Raw genomic sequence first — 18176 nt, 5'->3', positions numbered from 1 at the left:
TAAAGTCCGTAATGAAAGTACTAGAGAAAAGGTAGGAGTGGTGCCAATTGAAGATAAGTTGAGAGAAGGGAGATTGAGGTGGTTTGGTCATGTGCAAGTAGAGTACATTAGGCTAGAGGATAGAAAGAAAAAGGGGTAGACCTAAATTGACTTGGAGGAGAGAATTACACATTTCTGAGGATTTAACTCAAAATCGTTCAGAGTGGAAAAAGCGAATCCATATAGCCGACCCCAAATTTTTGGGATAAAGGCTTAGTTGAGTTGAGTTGAGTTGAGTTGTATAAAATGAAAAATAAATGAGAGAAAAAAAAGTGTAAAATCAAATGAAAAATTTTAAATATTTTTATTTATTTTTGAAAATAAAAATGACTGAATTTTTAATTGTCGGTGCGGTTGGCCACCAATACAAGAGAATCCAAATCCGGTTGTTATGTTTGATAAGTTAACCCTGAAGCCAAACACTTTAGAAAACAAAACGGAGAACCAAACAGTCGGAATTTCGATAGAAACAAAGCCACCAAATCTTTAATTTCAACAAACAGGAACGGCAGAAGATGGTAACACGACTATAAAACATCAAGATCAGTGTAGTAGTCTAGCACTTGAGCACTTGCCCTTTCACGCACACACGCTCCTCGTGCTCATTCTCTCTCTCTCTCTCTCTCTCTCCCCCTCTTTCTTTGTGTGTGCGTGTTCTTTCTTCTTGTTAACCACCAGCCATGGCCTCTATTTCAGGAGCTTCAATCTCCATGTCCTCTTTCTCAAGGTCCCTTAAGCTTACCTCCCGGGTAACCTACAATCTTGATCTACTTTCCCTCTTTTTTGTACTGATTTATTTGTTTATTCTGATGCTATTGGTGCTTGTTTATTCTTGTTTTCTTATTGCCCTGATTGAAAAGTCTGGGCATTTCAAGTGATCTAGATCTTGAACTTGTAAAGATTCTTTCTGTATTATTATTATTATTATTATTATTATTGGGAAGAGGGAGGGAGGTTGATGGGTTGTTTTTAGATTTACTACCCAATTCATATAGACTCAAATTCTTCCAATAGAATTTCAAGTTATAAGTTTTTCTTCGAAATCTGTTGAGGCTTTTGTTATGTTACTGATTGCCAGCTAATAAAAACATTTCCAACTATTTTACCACTCGAATGTGAAAATTATCTGGCAAAAGCTAATCTGGCCATGGGTTTGATGTTAGATTCTGAAATACTTTTACCTATGTAAATGATAAATTCATCAAGCTTTGATCCCTGTTGTTTTTTACTTGGTCAGTATGATTGTAGTGTGAGGATCATTTTAATGTCATATTTATATATACTATTTTTAAAAATAGGATGCTTTTGGTGATGTACTAAATCTTTAATTGTATTATCACACCTGGATTTATATGGTTTTTCTGTTTAAACTTTTGGGCAGACGCCAAGCAATGGTATCTCTAGTCTCAGGTCGGTTTCACTTCCTATTAGTGGAAGAAGCTTCCCCTCTCTTAGGTTGCAAAAGGGAGCATCTCATTTCCGTGTTTCCTGTGCGGTGTGTATTTTTAGCCTATATTTAGACTACAGAGATATTTCAGTATTTGCGTTTATCATTGAATCTGTATAAGCATGGTCTTTATCGTTGGTTCTGTAACAGTAGTCATACACATGTTCCTCTGCATTCTATTGGAAAGTCGGTGATGTTGTTTGTCAAATAAATTTTGGCTAATCTGAACTGAATGTTATCATATTGTATGTTTTTCTGGTCATATTGTATTTTTTAACATAATAAGATGTTAAGTTTGACCACACATTGCCCATGATCCCGGGTTTCTAAGCTTCTGTATCTATATCATCATTTGGCATGAAAATGAAAGTGAGGACTCGTTTTTGGTAATTTAGTTCATATCTGTCTTTGTAATTCAAAAGGATGATTATGGTTGATTGAATGAGTGTACTCTTAAGGTATATCAATTTCAGTACTTGGTTGATAGGTACACTTAAAATGTAGTTTGTAATGGGAAGATAACTGGTATATATCTATATGCACATGGCATCCACCATATACGCATGTTTTTTAGTCTAAATGAAATACAACCAGCAAATGATGCTGATTTTTTCAAGCAGGCTAAACCAGAGACTCTGGACAAAGTATGTGAAATTGTGAGAAATCAGCTAGCACTAGCACCTGACTCTGTTGTCAATGGAGAGTCAAAGTTTGTTGCGCTGGGAGCTGATTCTCTTGACACGGTACTTCAATGTTTAACCTTACATTTTAAACCTATCTCTTTGCCCAACACTATATGAGTAATGTTGTATCATTGTTCATCTTATGTTATCTACTTCAATTCAGCAGCATGATTTGTTTTCTTTTCAGTGTTTTACATAGTTATCAAAAGCTTAAGGCGCACCAAGTACCAAGGGGACTTGGAGCCTAGGCACAAGGTGCAGGCGTGTGCATACGAGCGATGTTAGGCGTAAAATAAAAAAAAAAAACATAAAAATAAATTATATTATAAGTGCTACAAATCTAATTAAGATAATGTTAATTACATATAAAAGTATATATAATATATCATTTATTTCATTACTTATTTTTATTTTATTAGACCACTATCATTATCAATTAAATTACATATATGAGTAAGAATTATCATTAAAATGCATAATATGAATTTATTTTTAATCAAATATAATATTAAAATGATAATTTTAATTTTTGCTATATGTTTAATTTAATAATACCTTACTAAACATAGCTTAAAATAATTTAAATTAAATTTTATAAATTCGTTAAGAATAGCTATGTATTTATTTTACTCATGTATGTAATTTAATTAATTATGATATGAATAATCAATCAAATTTCTAATATAAATACGCAATGGTTCCTATTGATAATCTGTTAAAAAAAAAGTTCCTATTGATAAAGATTGCTTTGGCCTATTAGATTAGAATTAGAAAAGGGTACTTTCTGAACACAGCAGCCAGAGAAAAAAAAATGGCAAGCATGAAGCCATGAACTCTTGCAGATTTGAGATTCTGAAAGGGAACGAAGGAGGAAAAGAAAGCATAGAAGGGAGATCTGAGATTCTGAAAGGGAAAGGAGGAGGAAAAGAAAGCATAGAAGAGAGAGGGAAATGAAAACCCAAAGGGGTCTTGTGGAAATGGGTCTGTTGGAGAGAGAGAGAGAGAAGAGGAGGAAGAAAGGAAAAAAAAAAAAAAAGGCATACCTGTAGTTCTAGATCAGAAATTAGATAAGTGCAGAGAGGATACAATCAAGTCAGGTTTTTCAGATCTTCTTTTTCTTCTTCTTCTTTCTCTTTTTTTCCAGTTTGCATTCTGTGATTGCATGGGTGTGGATGGCCTTCATGAGGTGCGTTCCCCGGGCCTAGGTGCACCGGGGTGCGCCTCCTTGAGGTCGTGTGGCTTTGGGTTCCTCAGGCACTATGGGCTATGCCTCAGGGGCGCCTTTGATAACAGTGGTGTTTTATACTTTCTCCTTCTGGTTACAGGTTTTATTGAATATCCATAAAACAAAGAACAACCCCAGTTATTTTGATGATGGAATTGTGGGGCTTTGTCATGAAAAGTTCCTGAGGCTTATATCATATGATGTTTATGAAAAAAGTTTCAAGGATATGCACATGTACTTATTCTGTATGTTTTATCATTTCAACTTCTGTTATTCTCCTTCTCCCACCTTTATTCCAAGAAATTAGAGCTGACAGCTGCTCTGCTTACTAGCCCACGTTCCAGAATTCAAGACTGTTTAGCTACCAGAGAGTTAGCAAAGATTTCTAGATCTAGAATTAATTCTCTTAACAGAAAATTAGATGACATGTGAAGAGAAAGTAGGTCTGCCTTAATCACTTTCAGTTGTGAAGTTACAAAGGAGATCTCCTTGGGAAACAATACTCGGTTGTTTAGATTGTAATCAGCGTTATCCTCATTAACTTACAATTTCTGTTATTCTTATGAACTTATGTAATCTTCTTTTATTCAGGTTGAGATCGTAATGGGACTCGAGGAGGAATTTGGAATCAGCGTGGAAGAAGAAACAGCCCAGAGTATTATCACTGTTCAAGATGCGGCAGATCTGATTGAGAAGCTTCTTGAGAAAAAATAGAAGTGATTAAAGTGGTATAAGGACATGGTAGTTCTATATTTTATTGTCTTTTTTCTTTTTTTTAAGTTATCTGCCTTTCATGGAGAACTTGCAAATCAGGCCTCGATTTTGCGGAAGTATCACTTTCTTTCCCCTTTTAATGTTGGACCTTGTAATGCAAAAACAGCATAATTCTGAAGGATTCTGCTTGATGTTTGGTGGGAGAATGCTATTCTGACCTGAATGTGTGATTCTCCTATATCAAGTTTTTTATGTCAAATCTTAAATAAAAACATGATATTTATACTCTTTTTTAACCTTAAAAGTAACTATTGGGTGATGTCCAATTACTTGTTCAATCCACTACCATTCTTGTTTAATGTAATGTAACTAAATAAACCAATACCCGTTAAAATAATGTAATGGTTTCTGGTTTCTAAACAACTTAAGTAGGTAAACAACATTGGCTTTGTTTTGTTTACTATGGATATGGGGACCAGAATTCCCTAACCCTTCAATTGGAATTGACAATTCTGGTCCCCAATAGTTTAACAGCACTCGCTCTGGGCTGGAGAATCGTCTCCTAGTAGACTAGTGATGGGCAAAATTGAGCGCCAATCTCTCTGCCCGTTAGAGGACTCTATACTGAAGACAGATTTTAGTTAAAAGTGATTAGAATCAGTTGCAATTCTAAATTAGATTGCCTGCATACATGCATTGACTCTGATCTAGTCACTTATAAGTTCCAAGCCAATTCTGAAGAAAAAAAAATCATTTCATTTGAGTTTTTATAATGATACAAAACATACAAGGATTATACAGAAGGAAGCCCATAAGAGGACTCTACTGTATTATGAATTAAAAATTGAATTGACCTTGGTACTGGGGCATTCACTCCTTGCTCAGAATTCAGGAACCGTCTTTCGGCCCTTCAATAAGCTAACATCCATAATATCTGCAAATAAAAGAGTAACCAATGATTCTTAAAAATTATAGATTTTTTATGAAACGATATAAGAGTGATGACAGATAAACCAACCTCCTGGGCTTCAAATGCAACGAGGCAGCCGGTGCAACTCCGAGGCCACAACCAATGCGGCATTGGCTAAATCAGCTATGCTTGAATTTTTGAGCTCCAAAATAATGGCTTCAATCCTTGACACCTCAGGTATAGATATTGATAATATCATTGCATGTGACAAATACCGTCTACAAGAATAGCCAAGACCGTGCAGTATCCGCCGCAAAAGCAAGTGAGGCACACCCTTGCGCCAAGACTCAAGGATTGAACTAACCTTTGGAAGGTTAGTTAGAAATCCAGTTGTAGCTTCCCTTGGAGCTGCCTTGAGCAACAATACTACACATTCAGAAGCTATATCGGCCACATTTGATTCAAAGGACCCACTCAACTCAAGCAAGACACCCAAATTGCCACCAAATTCCATTATATCTCTTATGCATTGTTGCTGATCAACCAGACCACTCGCCTCAGAAGAAACATCATTTAGGAGTGCTGGTTCTTGTCTGTAGGCTAATCCTCTTTTCCGACCTACTGAGCAGAGAAGGAAAGCCCTACACAAGCCAAGAGTTGGCTCAAGAAAATCTTCCATATCTTTTGCATACACAAACTCCAAAAGATTTCCAACCTTCCTAACGACTTTTAACTGTGAAAGTAACTTGGAATCCATTTCAGGTGCAGATGCCAAAGCGAGACATAGCTTAACATTGTTTACATTTGCACTCGAAAAATCACCAAGTAAAAATTCGAAGCACTGTGAGACTGTCTTCAGATGTAAAATGTCTGAGATTTTTATGTAGTCAAACTCAATGAGCATCACAAGAAGCTTCTGCGCATACATGGGAATGGGGTCTTCATCTTCAATCAACGTCGGGTAGAGAGGTAGGAAATGAATATTGGATATTGCCTTCAAAGCCTGTGATCTTTGTTCATCATCAAACGGTTCATTTAAGAAGATGACCATGACATCAAACAGGATTTTCAGGCATAAAAATCTGGCATCACCATCCTTATTTCCCTTATACAGGATGGCAAGACTTGGGAGAATTTCACCAATAAAGATATCACAGCTTTCAAGAATTAAAGGCGACTCCTCTGCAACAGACTCCAGAACTCGAAGAAGAGTTATCTGGAAGTCATCTCTTCCCTGAAGAATACAGGAAAACATTGATCAGTATATAAACCCATTTGTCCCTCCTTCCTAGAAAGAAATGCACCATCTGGACAACTAATACTTAAGAGGTTTTATGCAACAAATAAAAAGATGTTGTGGCATTGTCAATCCACAAAAGAACTAGAAAGCCTACTACATGTGAACATATGCATAGTTAGTGACTTATTTAGCAAAGAAATTTTTACGTAGGGCCTATGACTTGCCCAGGCACTTTACCAGTAAAAACACTAATTTGCACTACCAAAGATAAATATTTTCCTACTCAGATAAGGTTGTCCTAAATAAGCACTAAATTCATAAAAATATATATATTTATACACTGTATGTGCCATGTGCAACAGATTGCCACCTGAGTAGACCATAATAACTGCCTCAAAACCATAATTTTACCTGGCCAAAATTAATCACACATCATAAGCCTGGTTTCAATTGACTGCCAGGTTGGGAAATCCAGCCAAGTAACTAATTTTACCAATTATTAAATACTCAAATGCAGCTCAAAAGAACCAACCAATAAACCATGAAGCCAAATATTTGAGATGAATTAAGATCACAAAAGTCATTCGCATGCAGTTATTCACCTGGAATGGTGTCTCCAGAACCTTCACCAAATTTGCCAGTTGCTGCAGAATTTGATGATTCACCACCTTGCGCTTAAAAGATGAGCTCCCAAGAAGATGAAGAACTGGGAACAAATGAATATTGGTCTTTGGAGCAACACGACTGCTAATGGCAGAGATCTGCCCATGGCGCCTTCCTCCCATCATCTGCTGAATATCTGCAGTTATAATATCCAGTAAGCTTGGGACAGTAGCTGCCACAATGCGCACAAATGCACCTAAACACTGCTGCAAATAGCTGTCCTTCTCTTTTGCCAGCCTGTCCACAGAAGAAAGTAGTCTTGGATTGCAAAAAAAGTGTGGTACCCATCTCCGACCATTCTTGCAAAGAAGAGCCATAAAAAGAAGTGCCTTTCCCCTCAAAATTTCGCTACCTTGCTCAGTGAGAGATAAAAGATTTGGAACCAGATTCTTATCCTCTGCCAACGATAAGAGGTGTCGCCCAATATTTGTGAACACATGGCTTCCAACCATAGCCATATTTAAGAGGTTCAAACATATTTGCTGCTCACGTGGACTGCCCTTAACAAGGGCAGCTGCTGTGTCTTTGAAAGAAAGTTTTTCTAGAATTGACTGGATGGTAGGAGGATTGAATCGCGCCAAACGAACCAAACATGATCCTGCAGTAAGCCTGATGCTCTCTTGTTTCCCTGTTGCTCTATATATATAACACAGGTTATTGATCACATCTGAACTGGTGAAACGAGCTGCCCAATGTCCTCCTTGACTGCAAATGTTTTCAATTGTCCTCAATGCATAAAGTTGAGTTATATCATCTTCTCCTTTCCGTAGGACAGATGATACCAATGAAATCAACGAGTTTGGAACCTGCATCCATTAAAAAGATTTTATATGATAATGAACATGAATCAAGTCAAAGAAGAGCATGAAAAAATGTTTAAAGGACTCAATGCTATCCTACAAGCATTACTTTTGAAATTCAATTGATGGCTGCAATTAAAAAAAAAGTTTCACTTAACAGACTCTACTGAAAGATTTTAACAGATAATTTATAGAATTTAGAAAGATGAATCAATCATCAAATAATCTGGTACACAGACAACTGTGACATCTAGTTAGAAAGCCAACCTGCCATCCATATGTGGAACGATTATCCTTTGATGGAGATTCAGGTGGATTGTTGTCTCTGCTCTGCTCATTCTGGGTGGATATATAAAACAGCAACTCACCTAAAGCAGCCATGGAAAACCTCCTTACTTTTTCCTGCTTGTCCCTGAGGCCATCAGTAAGCGACCCTAAAATTCCAGAATTGGCCAAATCATCTTCAATAAAAGTAGAGTGACGAATCAACAAGCCAATAAGTGAAGCAAGTTGAGCACGCAAAGCTGAAGCCTTGGACATCCGGAGCATTTTAACGACCATAAGCATTATTGGACCATTTGTTAGGATATTGGCTGCATCAGCATTACTGCTCAACATCTCAAGGTATCTAATCAGATTCTGCTTCTCCCCAATGCTAGTGTTCCCACTAAAAATGGATATAATTCTATTGTTGAGTGCATCCAGCTGCTCCTTAGACATTTTCCCAAAATCAGATGGTTGCAGTGCTTCAAATGGAAGAGAAGGAATTACCTCTGACGCTTTATCAGCTTTTCTGCTGGGCATCACAGGTCTGACTGAAAGATCAGATGGATGCCAAAGGACTTCTGAAAGGTTATTGGGTGATTTTGAAGAATCAAAATCAGTGGCTCCTAGACCTTCCTTAGCTCTCTGAGTTTTGACCTGATGACTGGCACTGAGTGGGGTAGCGGTCATGTCAACATGCTCCGAAGATGATTCTTGATCATTTGCTCTCAATTCATCTGAGGCAGGCATGTTAACCACAGGTAAGGTCTCCAATTGATGTATGTTATTGTCCACATCTTCAGGTAGACTGCCAGGGTTTTCAGTTCCATCAGGTTCATCATCTTCGGTGTTCTCATTGAAATCAAGTTCCATATCGGTGTTCTCAATTTTAACCTCAGCGTCATTTTCAGAACTATTAGGCATGGGTCTCCTGTAGTTTTCCTTTTCATTCTCTCTCTTTAAGTTTGATTTTGCTATTCTTGACAGCCTTAAGAGATTAACACCCCTACTAGCACTAGAAGGATCTCTCAGCTTCTCTTCAACCACTCTGCCCGAGGCCTTTGTTTGAACTTTTCTGCCACTCAGCATACCCTTTACAGGGGTCTCATGACCTTTTGATCCTAATATTGAATTATCATCAGGTTTTGGTGTCCCTTTCGAATCCTTTTCACGATGTTTAGGAGGGGTTTTGTTTTGTAAAGATCCATCTCCATTACGTTCTGAGAGGCATGGCTTAGTATGAAGTTCTATCATATTATCAAAAGCAGGTTGAGGAGGCAAGGACACTGGAGCGAATTTAGTTCTCCAGAAAGCATGTCCACAAAGCTCAGACCATTGTATTCTTTCAGCTGGATCTTTCACCAAGAGAGAATTGATTAGGTTGGCAAAAGGATTGCTTGGATTGCCAGGAAGGGGTGGGGTTGGATCTGATAGGATAGATTTCACTAGCTGAGTGAACTCCCTACCCACAAAGGGTGGCCTCCCTGCATAGCACTCATACAGTACACAACCTAGGGCCCAAAAATCAGATGCATAGGAATGGACACCTCCATCCTCAAATAGTTCAGGAGCCATATAACAGGGTGTTCCACGTTTTGCTTGGGGCAACTAAAAAAGTACATAAAAGCAAAGTTACTGTTGTAAACAATTTTAATCATAGAAAGAATAACATGATAAACTTAACAAGTGATCACTAATTTAAAAAGTCATGATTATGGTGTGAAAAATACTGCAACAGTTAGAACAACTTACCTTGGATGAAGGAGTTTTAGATATCTCACTCAATTTTCTTGCCAATCCAAAATCACATAGCTGCATTGCATAAGCATACAAGAAAACTAGTTCATATAGATAGGAAAAAAAATTACAATAACAAGACCATACATGAAACTGAAAAATTGCATAAGTACCTTTGTGCGTCCATTCTCATCTAAGAGAATGTTTGATGGTTTCAGATCACAGTAAATGATTCCCTTTGAGTGTAGAAACCTAAAAATAGTGATCTCGTCAGTATAAAAACTGAAAAAAATAAGACTATTGACATTATGTAGAAATAGATAAATAAAACTGAAAAAGTATTTCTTACTGCAAAGCTCTAACTAAATCACGTGCAAGATCATGAATGGAGTCTTCAGGTAGCTGACTGTCCTGCAATTTAACCATGAATTATCATTGTGCAATCATAAACATGCATCAGATGTGCACAGCAGTGACTACTTTGCTCAATTTCTGTACAAGTAAATCTGAAGCAGAATCTTAAGATGGGAAAGTAACATGTACACAGAATATACAACCACTATCTTTTGCAACAATGACAACTACAACTTCAATATTTTGTCACCAAGGATTTTTGTATATGATATCCAAATGATTCTAGAGGGACAAGGCTTTTTGCTTTTAGCAAATTAGCTTGAGTGCCAGTTCAAAGTTTGAAGAAGGTTATACCAATCTCACAGGAAATGTCATGTTGCCAATGAAAATTGCAGCATATTTTGAAACCTTAAGGGCTAATGGAGGAAAACAATATTCAGCAAAAAATTCACATTCGAGTTTTGACAAATGACTGTTGATTATGCAACTAGTTTGGTGACAAGCAGAATAAAGTCAGACCAGAAAATATTTTTAAAAGACTAATTAGCAGTTGCTCCAGAAGCAAAATTTTACAATGTCCTATTCAGGATGGACAACAATAATGTTGCAATCCATTCACGTTTACATCGCATTTTAAAATTCAAAAAGCTGTTGCACACTAGCACTGGACAACACATCGCAGTCTTGGAAACACTGATGCAGTGACTCATGGCAATATCCACTCTCTGCATTATATATCTAAACAGAGCCACAAATGAAATTACCCATTACATCATTACATGTTTCACAACAATGAACTTGGTAAAAAAAATATTCCACAGTTCACTTCCAGCAAAAGAATGATACACAGTTATCAAATAAAAGCAAGGCTACCATAAGTATTAAGAGGTTGTTACCTGTCTCAATAAGGTCATAAGATCTCCACCAACACAATATTCCAAAACTAACCACAAGTGAGCTGAAGTTTCGTACCTAGTGTACACAGCAGGGATGTAAGCAAACCAATAAAGCGAGCCAGAAGAAGAATAAGGTCTTCAACTGTAGTTTTAAGAATGCACATCTGAACAACAATACCAGATATTGCAACACTTACCAGGAGTAAAATTTTAATACATTTGGATGATCTAAGGAGTGAAGAATCCTAACCTGCAATTAATGACAATAAAAGGTAATCAATAGATAAAATACTAATTAATATTCTTTTTAAAGCATGTTTCCTAAAAGAATGCATGCAGTTGGTTCATTGCTCTATTTCCCAACAATCGGTGAAAGTAAAAGAGCACACACACACACATATATACATATGAAAAGGTTTCTTCTTTGTGCAACCCAAGCTAAAAGTCATTGTCCTATGACCTTTCGGGACCAAACTACAGTATAGTAGAGAATGTTTCTGAAAAATGGGTAACGGTACCAAACTCATTCATACTGCAAGTAACTCATAGAGCTAAAGGTATACGCTCACTAACTATTTCCTGTTTAGTGTTTAGGCAACTGAAACATGAATATACTACTATTCCAAACGTACCAAATATTTCTCTCCTGTTCATGTGCTGATCACTAAAAAAAATTAGTCATATGTCTGTGGTACCTAAGATCCCAAGTTCAAAATTATTTTGAGTAGGAAAGAAAACACGCAATATAAAATCTCATGCTTAATTGAAAACACGCAGCAAATTGAAATGTGAACTTAACCCACTGATTAACCCGTTAAATAATCAATTCCGCCATCAGAAATGAAATCACGTCGAGTAACATGAATCAAATCACCAAGCACAACAAGAGATCCTTACTTCTTGTAGAACCTTGCTCTTCTGCGACTTATCAACACTCTTAATAGCGAAATACTCAATGGTCTTCTTCTTCCTCCCTTTATACACAGCCTGAGCATAAACTCCACAATAGAAATCAAGGATTAAAAAGAAAGAGAATTAACGTTTGCATATTTGAAAATTGAAGCAAGCTCCAGTGAAGTTGTTACCGAGCATTTGCCACGGCCAATTACTTCGTATATGTGGAAATGATTCATGGTGACCGAGTTGGCTCCCTAGGGTGTCGATTTGGATAAAAAGTCGAAGATCAGGCTGCGTTTTGAGAGGTCACCAGCCGAGAGAGAGAAGGAGAGAGGTGGTCTTAGTTTGGATTTGATTACAGTGAGGAAGAGAAAGTTTGATTGGTCAAAAATGAGGCGGAGAGATAGAGCATGAGATGGGCGGGAATAGAGTTTGATTGAAAATCAAACCTGAAATTAAGAGGAACCTGTCGGGTTTAAGGTTCTCCTTGTATCCAAACAATTCGTACAAGGACAAGCAAATTTTGAATTTGATTCTACATAACATTCGCAGTCGCGAACCGTTAAATGCTGACAAAAATTTTATAAAAGTCACGTGAGTACCGCGTGCGAGGATTTTCTTTCTCGTTAAATATAAAATTTTAATTTGATTGATTTCAAGCTCAGCCAAGCTCCACCGGCCCAGAAGCAATTGAGGATAATTCAAGCTTTCTGTGTTAGGAGTACACCTGATCATGGCCCCCGGTCTCAACCTGGCTGGTATGAATTGGGCTTAAGTACAGAGATCGGTCCAACTCAATTTTATTAAATATATAATAAAAAATCCTTTTAATTATTCTTATAATAAATCGAACCATATTTGAATTATGCTAAACTTTATGAATTACAATGGTTTTCGAATCTAATCTGATTTATCATGCACCGAATTAATATTTCTCGACACTAACTTGATATGATATTATGCAAATTCGGTTATGAATAATGTCTCCCAATCTTAATCTCTAAATCTAACATCCACTCTAATAATAATATATTATTATTATTTATTAAAATTAATTTATATTATATTCTTAAGTATTTAAATTATAAATTTAATAAAAATATGCTTATAATATTAAAAATATATTTAAAACTTAGAATTTTAACTTATAATTTATCTTACTAAATAAATTTATATTGTGTAATGATCAGCTAAAATAAAAAATAAAAAAAAAAGGTAGACTCGTTAGAAAATTCGTCTTCTTGTGGTCTTTAATGAGAAAGTCTTTGCTTTGGACCTAATCTTTTGTGGGATGGGAATCGATGGATTGATTACAGCTAATTTGCCCCATTATAGTTCTTGCCAATTTTTGGCTTTACCTGCTCATTAATTTGATTTAGCTATTAAATATAATTAATTATTAATTTATATTAAATATTTAATAAAATTTTATCAAATTACTATTATTAATATGTACAATGATTAATAAAAATATATGTTTATATATATACATTAAAATTAATGTATAATTATTAATTTATTATATTATATTTTAATTAATTATTCAAATAAATATATAATTTTTTATTTATTACATCATATTTATTTTATTATTAAAATAGATAATAAAATTTAAATAATATAAAAATATGAATAATATATATTCCTAGTAATATATAAATATATTATAAAAAATGGTAAATTGGTATTTTTATTTTCAAACAATAATAATTGATTGAGAATAACTCTAATTTCGCATTTTTTTCAAATGCAACAATCAAAATGTGTCAGTTGAATAGTAATTGTTTGGTACATTTACTAAATGAGTTTAGAGTAGCTATTGGATATGAAACCTCCATCAACTATCCGAACCTCTAATATAAATACCACCTAAGCAAGTTTAATTTTGTTGTTATTTGATTTAACCAATTGATTTTGGCATTTATCACAAACATCTATTACGTACAAAATTAATTTAAGTCATGTTTGATAATATTAGCTACTCCATTAACTATTAGCTATTATATAACTGTTAGTTATTAGTGATTAGTTATTTATATAATGATTTAAAATATAAATATTTTATAAAAATGGTTATTCAATTAACTGTTAAATATAAAAATAATGGTAATATGATAATATTTTGCTGGCTATAGTAAAAATGCTTCATTGACTTCTAAAAGCTAGGAAGGTAAAAACACTAAATATTACCTTATTGCCTAACATGGCTTGGTGTGTGAAATTCATACTCTTCCTTCCCTATTATTATTTCATTTGATATTCTATGACATGATTAAAATTTAATATACACAAAATAATAATTAGAAATTGATATTATCCATGTTCTTGGGATAATAAAATAGCACCACAATGGTGCATTTGTCACGACCCAACTTATGGGCCAGACCGGCACTAGGACCTGGGCCAGCCTAAAGCTCCCGAAACCCGTAGTAAGCCTAACTATTCCTCAACTCATTACCAGGCCCACAATTTTAGGCCAAATATGCATATAAAATAATTTAAATTAAACTGTTATGATTTTATTTCATGTCAACTTAACCCAGTAATTATCATAAACTAAAATTATGAGAGCCCAGTTCAACCCTGTTACATCATTTACAAACTATTTAAAACTCATAAAAAATTTTCATTTGTTAATACAAGAACTTAAATTCATGCAGTCTCTTACAGGATTAATACTACTACTAGTACTTGCGGGGTTCTAAATTACAAATTTATATAATAATAATAATACAGTTAATAAATTTTTATTTTCATAACCTGCGAGGAAAGGAACAGGTTATTCGAAAAAAGATATTCTCTTATAATCTGGAAAAATATGGTGAACAGAAGTGAGCGTTCGACTCAGAGAGTAAAATATCAATTTTAACTATAATCTCTATAACTATCTAAAGCTGATGCACCCTGTAGAGTGAAATGCAACATTGTCAACATTTTCACGTCATAACAGCAAAAAGGTAATCTGGAGCACTCACACACTCAATAAGGTCAAACAATACATATATGGGAGCTGATCCCCTATACAACCCTCTTAATCCAACCTGTGCCAGCGAATAACTCAAGCCAAACTTTCGCTTAATAAACCAAATCGGAGTCCCAGCGAAGAACTCAAGCCGTGTCTATCCCGAAGGACCGAGTCCCAGCGAAGATCTCAAGTCGTGTCTACCAGTCCTGTCCATAGCCAACACCATACCACACGCACGCCAACTCAAGTACACTGCTCTAAATTACCACAACAACATCCATGGCACTTTAACAATTATAAATGCAACATAAAATGTGCCTAGTATTTAACTATATAAATACATATTTATAAGTGATGCATGGGCATACTTGAACATATAATAATATCGAAATTATAATTAAAATTAATATTTTAGTCACAGTACACCGATGACTATTGTGGCTGCTGGATGCAGGAAAATAGCTGACATCGATCACCTAATAATTAAATTATAAATTTATTAGTACTAAGTCAAAATAAAACTCTAAAGAGGTAACAGACAGCCTAATTCATGCCGGAAATCTAGTAGAGTTTCTCCTATACCTGAGACCTACCTAACCTGCCAAAAATGGTTCAAATAGCACTTCTAAACTCAATCCATATCTCATCATCATTATATGACCCCTCCTAGGCCCTCCAAACCAAACAATACTCAAAATCTTAAAATTTGCGTTTTAGTTTCTATAATTGACATTTTGCAAAAATCCACTCAAACAAACTCTAAAAATTCTAAAATCTCGCCCCGCGGTCCTTAATAAAGTTATAAAGCTATTGCAAAAGTAATGTAATTTTTAAATCACCCAATAATATTTTATTCAATAATATTACTCAATTCCATAAGTTTCCAACAGATAACATATTCTTAGTTCAACCCAATTCAATATTCACATATTTAAACCTCCATCTTCAAGCTTCAACAAATCATATAAAATTTAAATAGCATAATTTCAAATAATCTTATATGCCCATATGCTAAAAATTTAACTAAAATCCATCTATATTTTTCAAAAATATTTTACAATCACTCAAAAATTCAATAAACACCATAGAATATCTCCAAATAATTTTACTTTCATCATATATTTTTCTTACAATTTTTCTCAAAATTTTCCTATTTAAGGAACACTGCATTTATGCTCCACAGACAGAGAAATAATGAAAATAATCTTACCCAAAGCTTATCTGTGTCTCAAAAATTCCAAAAATTTATGAGGAAGTATTTGGAAGTTTAATCATCCCCAAAGCTTGCCGGAGCCACTGCCGGAACCACCGCGCACGGTGGCCTTCCCCAGGTCGCCAGCGACATCTGTGGGAACTGGTTACACCAAAATATTCCTCTCCTCTTCCTAAGTCCATAAGTGGTCTTGGATTGTCGATCCATTGGTCGAATTGTCAGAAATCTCATCGAAAAGTAAAAAAAAAAAATCAATTTTCTTTCTCCTCGCCGGCATCGGAAACGGCCACCAAATTCGGCGAGGCTGGTCTCATATGAAAGGGCTTGCATTTAGGAGTCCATAGCAGCTGGAATCACTCCAATCGGACGTTGGGATCGCCGGATACGAGCATTCAAAGTTTGGGACCTCTCTCTCTCTCTCTCTCTCTCTCTCCATTATTGGCCGGATTCCGGGCTGCTGCCACTGCTTGGGAGGTCACCGGGCGGGTGGGGAGCCACTTGGGAGGTTGCCAGCCAGTCACCAAAGAAGGAAAGAAGAAGAAGAAAGGGGAGGAGAGGATAGGAGAGGAGAGAAATTGGGGGCGAGGGGGAGGGCCTCCTCACGATTTTTGTTTTGATAAAGTAATTTTTTTTTTTTAAGGTGACTGGCAGTCACAGTGGAATCCACTGTCACACGCCAAGTCCCATCCCTCTTTCCCCCTTTTTTTTTTTAGGTTGTTACATTCTTCCCCCCTTAAGAAAAATTCTTCCTCGAATTTTCGAATAAACAAGAGATAAGGAAAAGAATATTATTAGAACAAGTGTAATCATTACTCCTCCAGCTATGCAGAGATTGGTAAAACATTTATTCTTCAAACTCCTCGTATATTATATATGACATTCTACTGCTCTCTGATTCTATTATAGTGTCCTATTTGTTATCATCTCTTTCTAGAAGGCTCTTATCTTGTAACTATTCATTGACTATTTTTCTAATATTTCAAGTATTCGCTATACCTCACTGCTATTGACTAATGTCTCATAACTTTAATCAACTTTGGTGCTTACCTCACCTTTTATTATGCCCTAACGTGTCTCTTGGTGACTTCAGTCCTCATTCCTTTGTTTCAATAATCTCTGTTTTCCCAAAACATGACTTATGTTCCTTATCCTAAGGCATCCTATGAGTAGCTTTCCTGTAGCACCTATCATAAACATCTCGTTCGAAACCTTTGCTTATCCTTTGACCTTAACGGTTAGCACCAATGAATCTTCTCACTTTCTTAATACTTCAAATTTCTAATCTATTTATGTATTTACTAAGGTACTTAGACTAACCTCCGTCCATCTTGTGTAACCAGTCAGGTAGAGTCCCCTCTAAGGGCCAAGTGTATCATTTATCAACATTGGAAAGTGAACTGGGTCTCTCCTTCTAGGTGACAAAAGTATTTATATTCCCTGACAACTCAGTCTATGCGACTTTATCGTTTCCCACTCCTTCTCTGGAATGGAAATATCTAGACTTCTTCCTAAAGTTTCTTAGTATGTGTCCTACTTCTGATACATTGGCACTTAGATCGAGGCTACACTACTCCTTTAATATATCATCTCATAATAACTGATTTTAAACATCTTTTAATATGTTTGTAACATACCTATTCCTTATTATCCTCATCATTTTAATTAGCTCTACCGAGCTTTATTCCTGTCCTTTTGATCTTATCTACTTCCTTTTTCCTATTTCTGGTATTGTTGATATCTTTTCAACCTGCTGTACGTATTCTTTAATTTTAGTCCTATCTCACCCTTACACCTTTTTCTTCAAAGATGTTTATCCCATCATCAACTTTAGCTTTCTTTTTATTTCTTAGTCTTATCTTGATTACTAGTTCAATTACTTCGAGAATTCTAACCTTACGATTTACTCCTACCAGCACATTATTCACCTTATGTAACACTTGTAATTAACCATAAAAAATTCTTTTTGTATCCCCTTTTCCCAACTTAACTATTAAAACATTATCATTCCCTACCTCTCTTAGTAGGAAATTGTACATCCTGGATGGAAAGGAGCCCTATAAACTATAAGTTTCATTTGAACTCACACGGCTATGGGAAATGTGTGCCATGCCTTAATTATAAACAAGATA

General features: G+C 35.5%; 2 protein-coding genes across 3 annotated transcripts; one reads left to right on the top strand and one right to left on the bottom strand.

The window, feature by feature from the left end:
• Positions 1 to 541: 541 nt before the first annotated feature.
• On the top strand, positions 542 to 4404 carry LOC110647461 (acyl carrier protein 1, chloroplastic). 2 transcript variants are annotated; one of them, XM_021801307.2, is made up of 4 exons: positions 542 to 788; positions 1421 to 1534; positions 2107 to 2229; positions 3986 to 4404. In XM_021801307.2, exons 1-4 carry the CDS (start codon positions 720 to 722, stop codon positions 4106 to 4108), a joined length of 429 nt encoding a protein of 142 aa, XP_021656999.2. In that variant the 5' UTR covers positions 542 to 719; the 3' UTR covers positions 4109 to 4404. The 2 variants fall into 2 exon arrangements, with proteins under 2 accessions (XP_021656999.2, XP_057992197.1); XM_058136214.1 differs by lacking the exon at positions 1421 to 1534 and having other exon boundaries at positions 552 to 788; positions 3986 to 4216.
• Positions 4405 to 4841: 437 nt separating this feature from the next.
• LOC110647456 (serine/threonine-protein kinase RUNKEL) lies at positions 4842 to 12352 on the bottom strand. The gene is made up of 11 exons (XM_058136310.1): positions 12058 to 12352; positions 11870 to 11959; positions 11170 to 11222; positions 10973 to 11048; positions 10072 to 10133; positions 9896 to 9974; positions 9738 to 9797; positions 7989 to 9593; positions 6861 to 7727; positions 5127 to 6252; positions 4842 to 5042 (listed from the first exon to the last, which is right to left on the bottom strand). The coding sequence occupies exons 1-10, from the start codon at positions 12103 to 12105 to the stop codon at positions 5137 to 5139; spliced, it is 4056 nt and encodes a 1351-aa protein (XP_057992293.1). The 5' UTR covers positions 12106 to 12352; the 3' UTR covers positions 4842 to 5042; positions 5127 to 5136.
• Between the last annotated feature and the right edge of the window lie 5824 nt (positions 12353 to 18176).

The sequence above is a fragment of the Hevea brasiliensis genome, chromosome 15 (assembly GCF_030052815.1).
Source record: "Hevea brasiliensis isolate MT/VB/25A 57/8 chromosome 15, ASM3005281v1, whole genome shotgun sequence".
Classification (NCBI taxonomy): domain Eukaryota; kingdom Viridiplantae; phylum Streptophyta; class Magnoliopsida; order Malpighiales; family Euphorbiaceae; genus Hevea; species Hevea brasiliensis.
The sequence above is the reverse complement of the archived record's forward strand: the minus strand, read 5'-3'. Positions and strand labels throughout refer to the sequence as shown.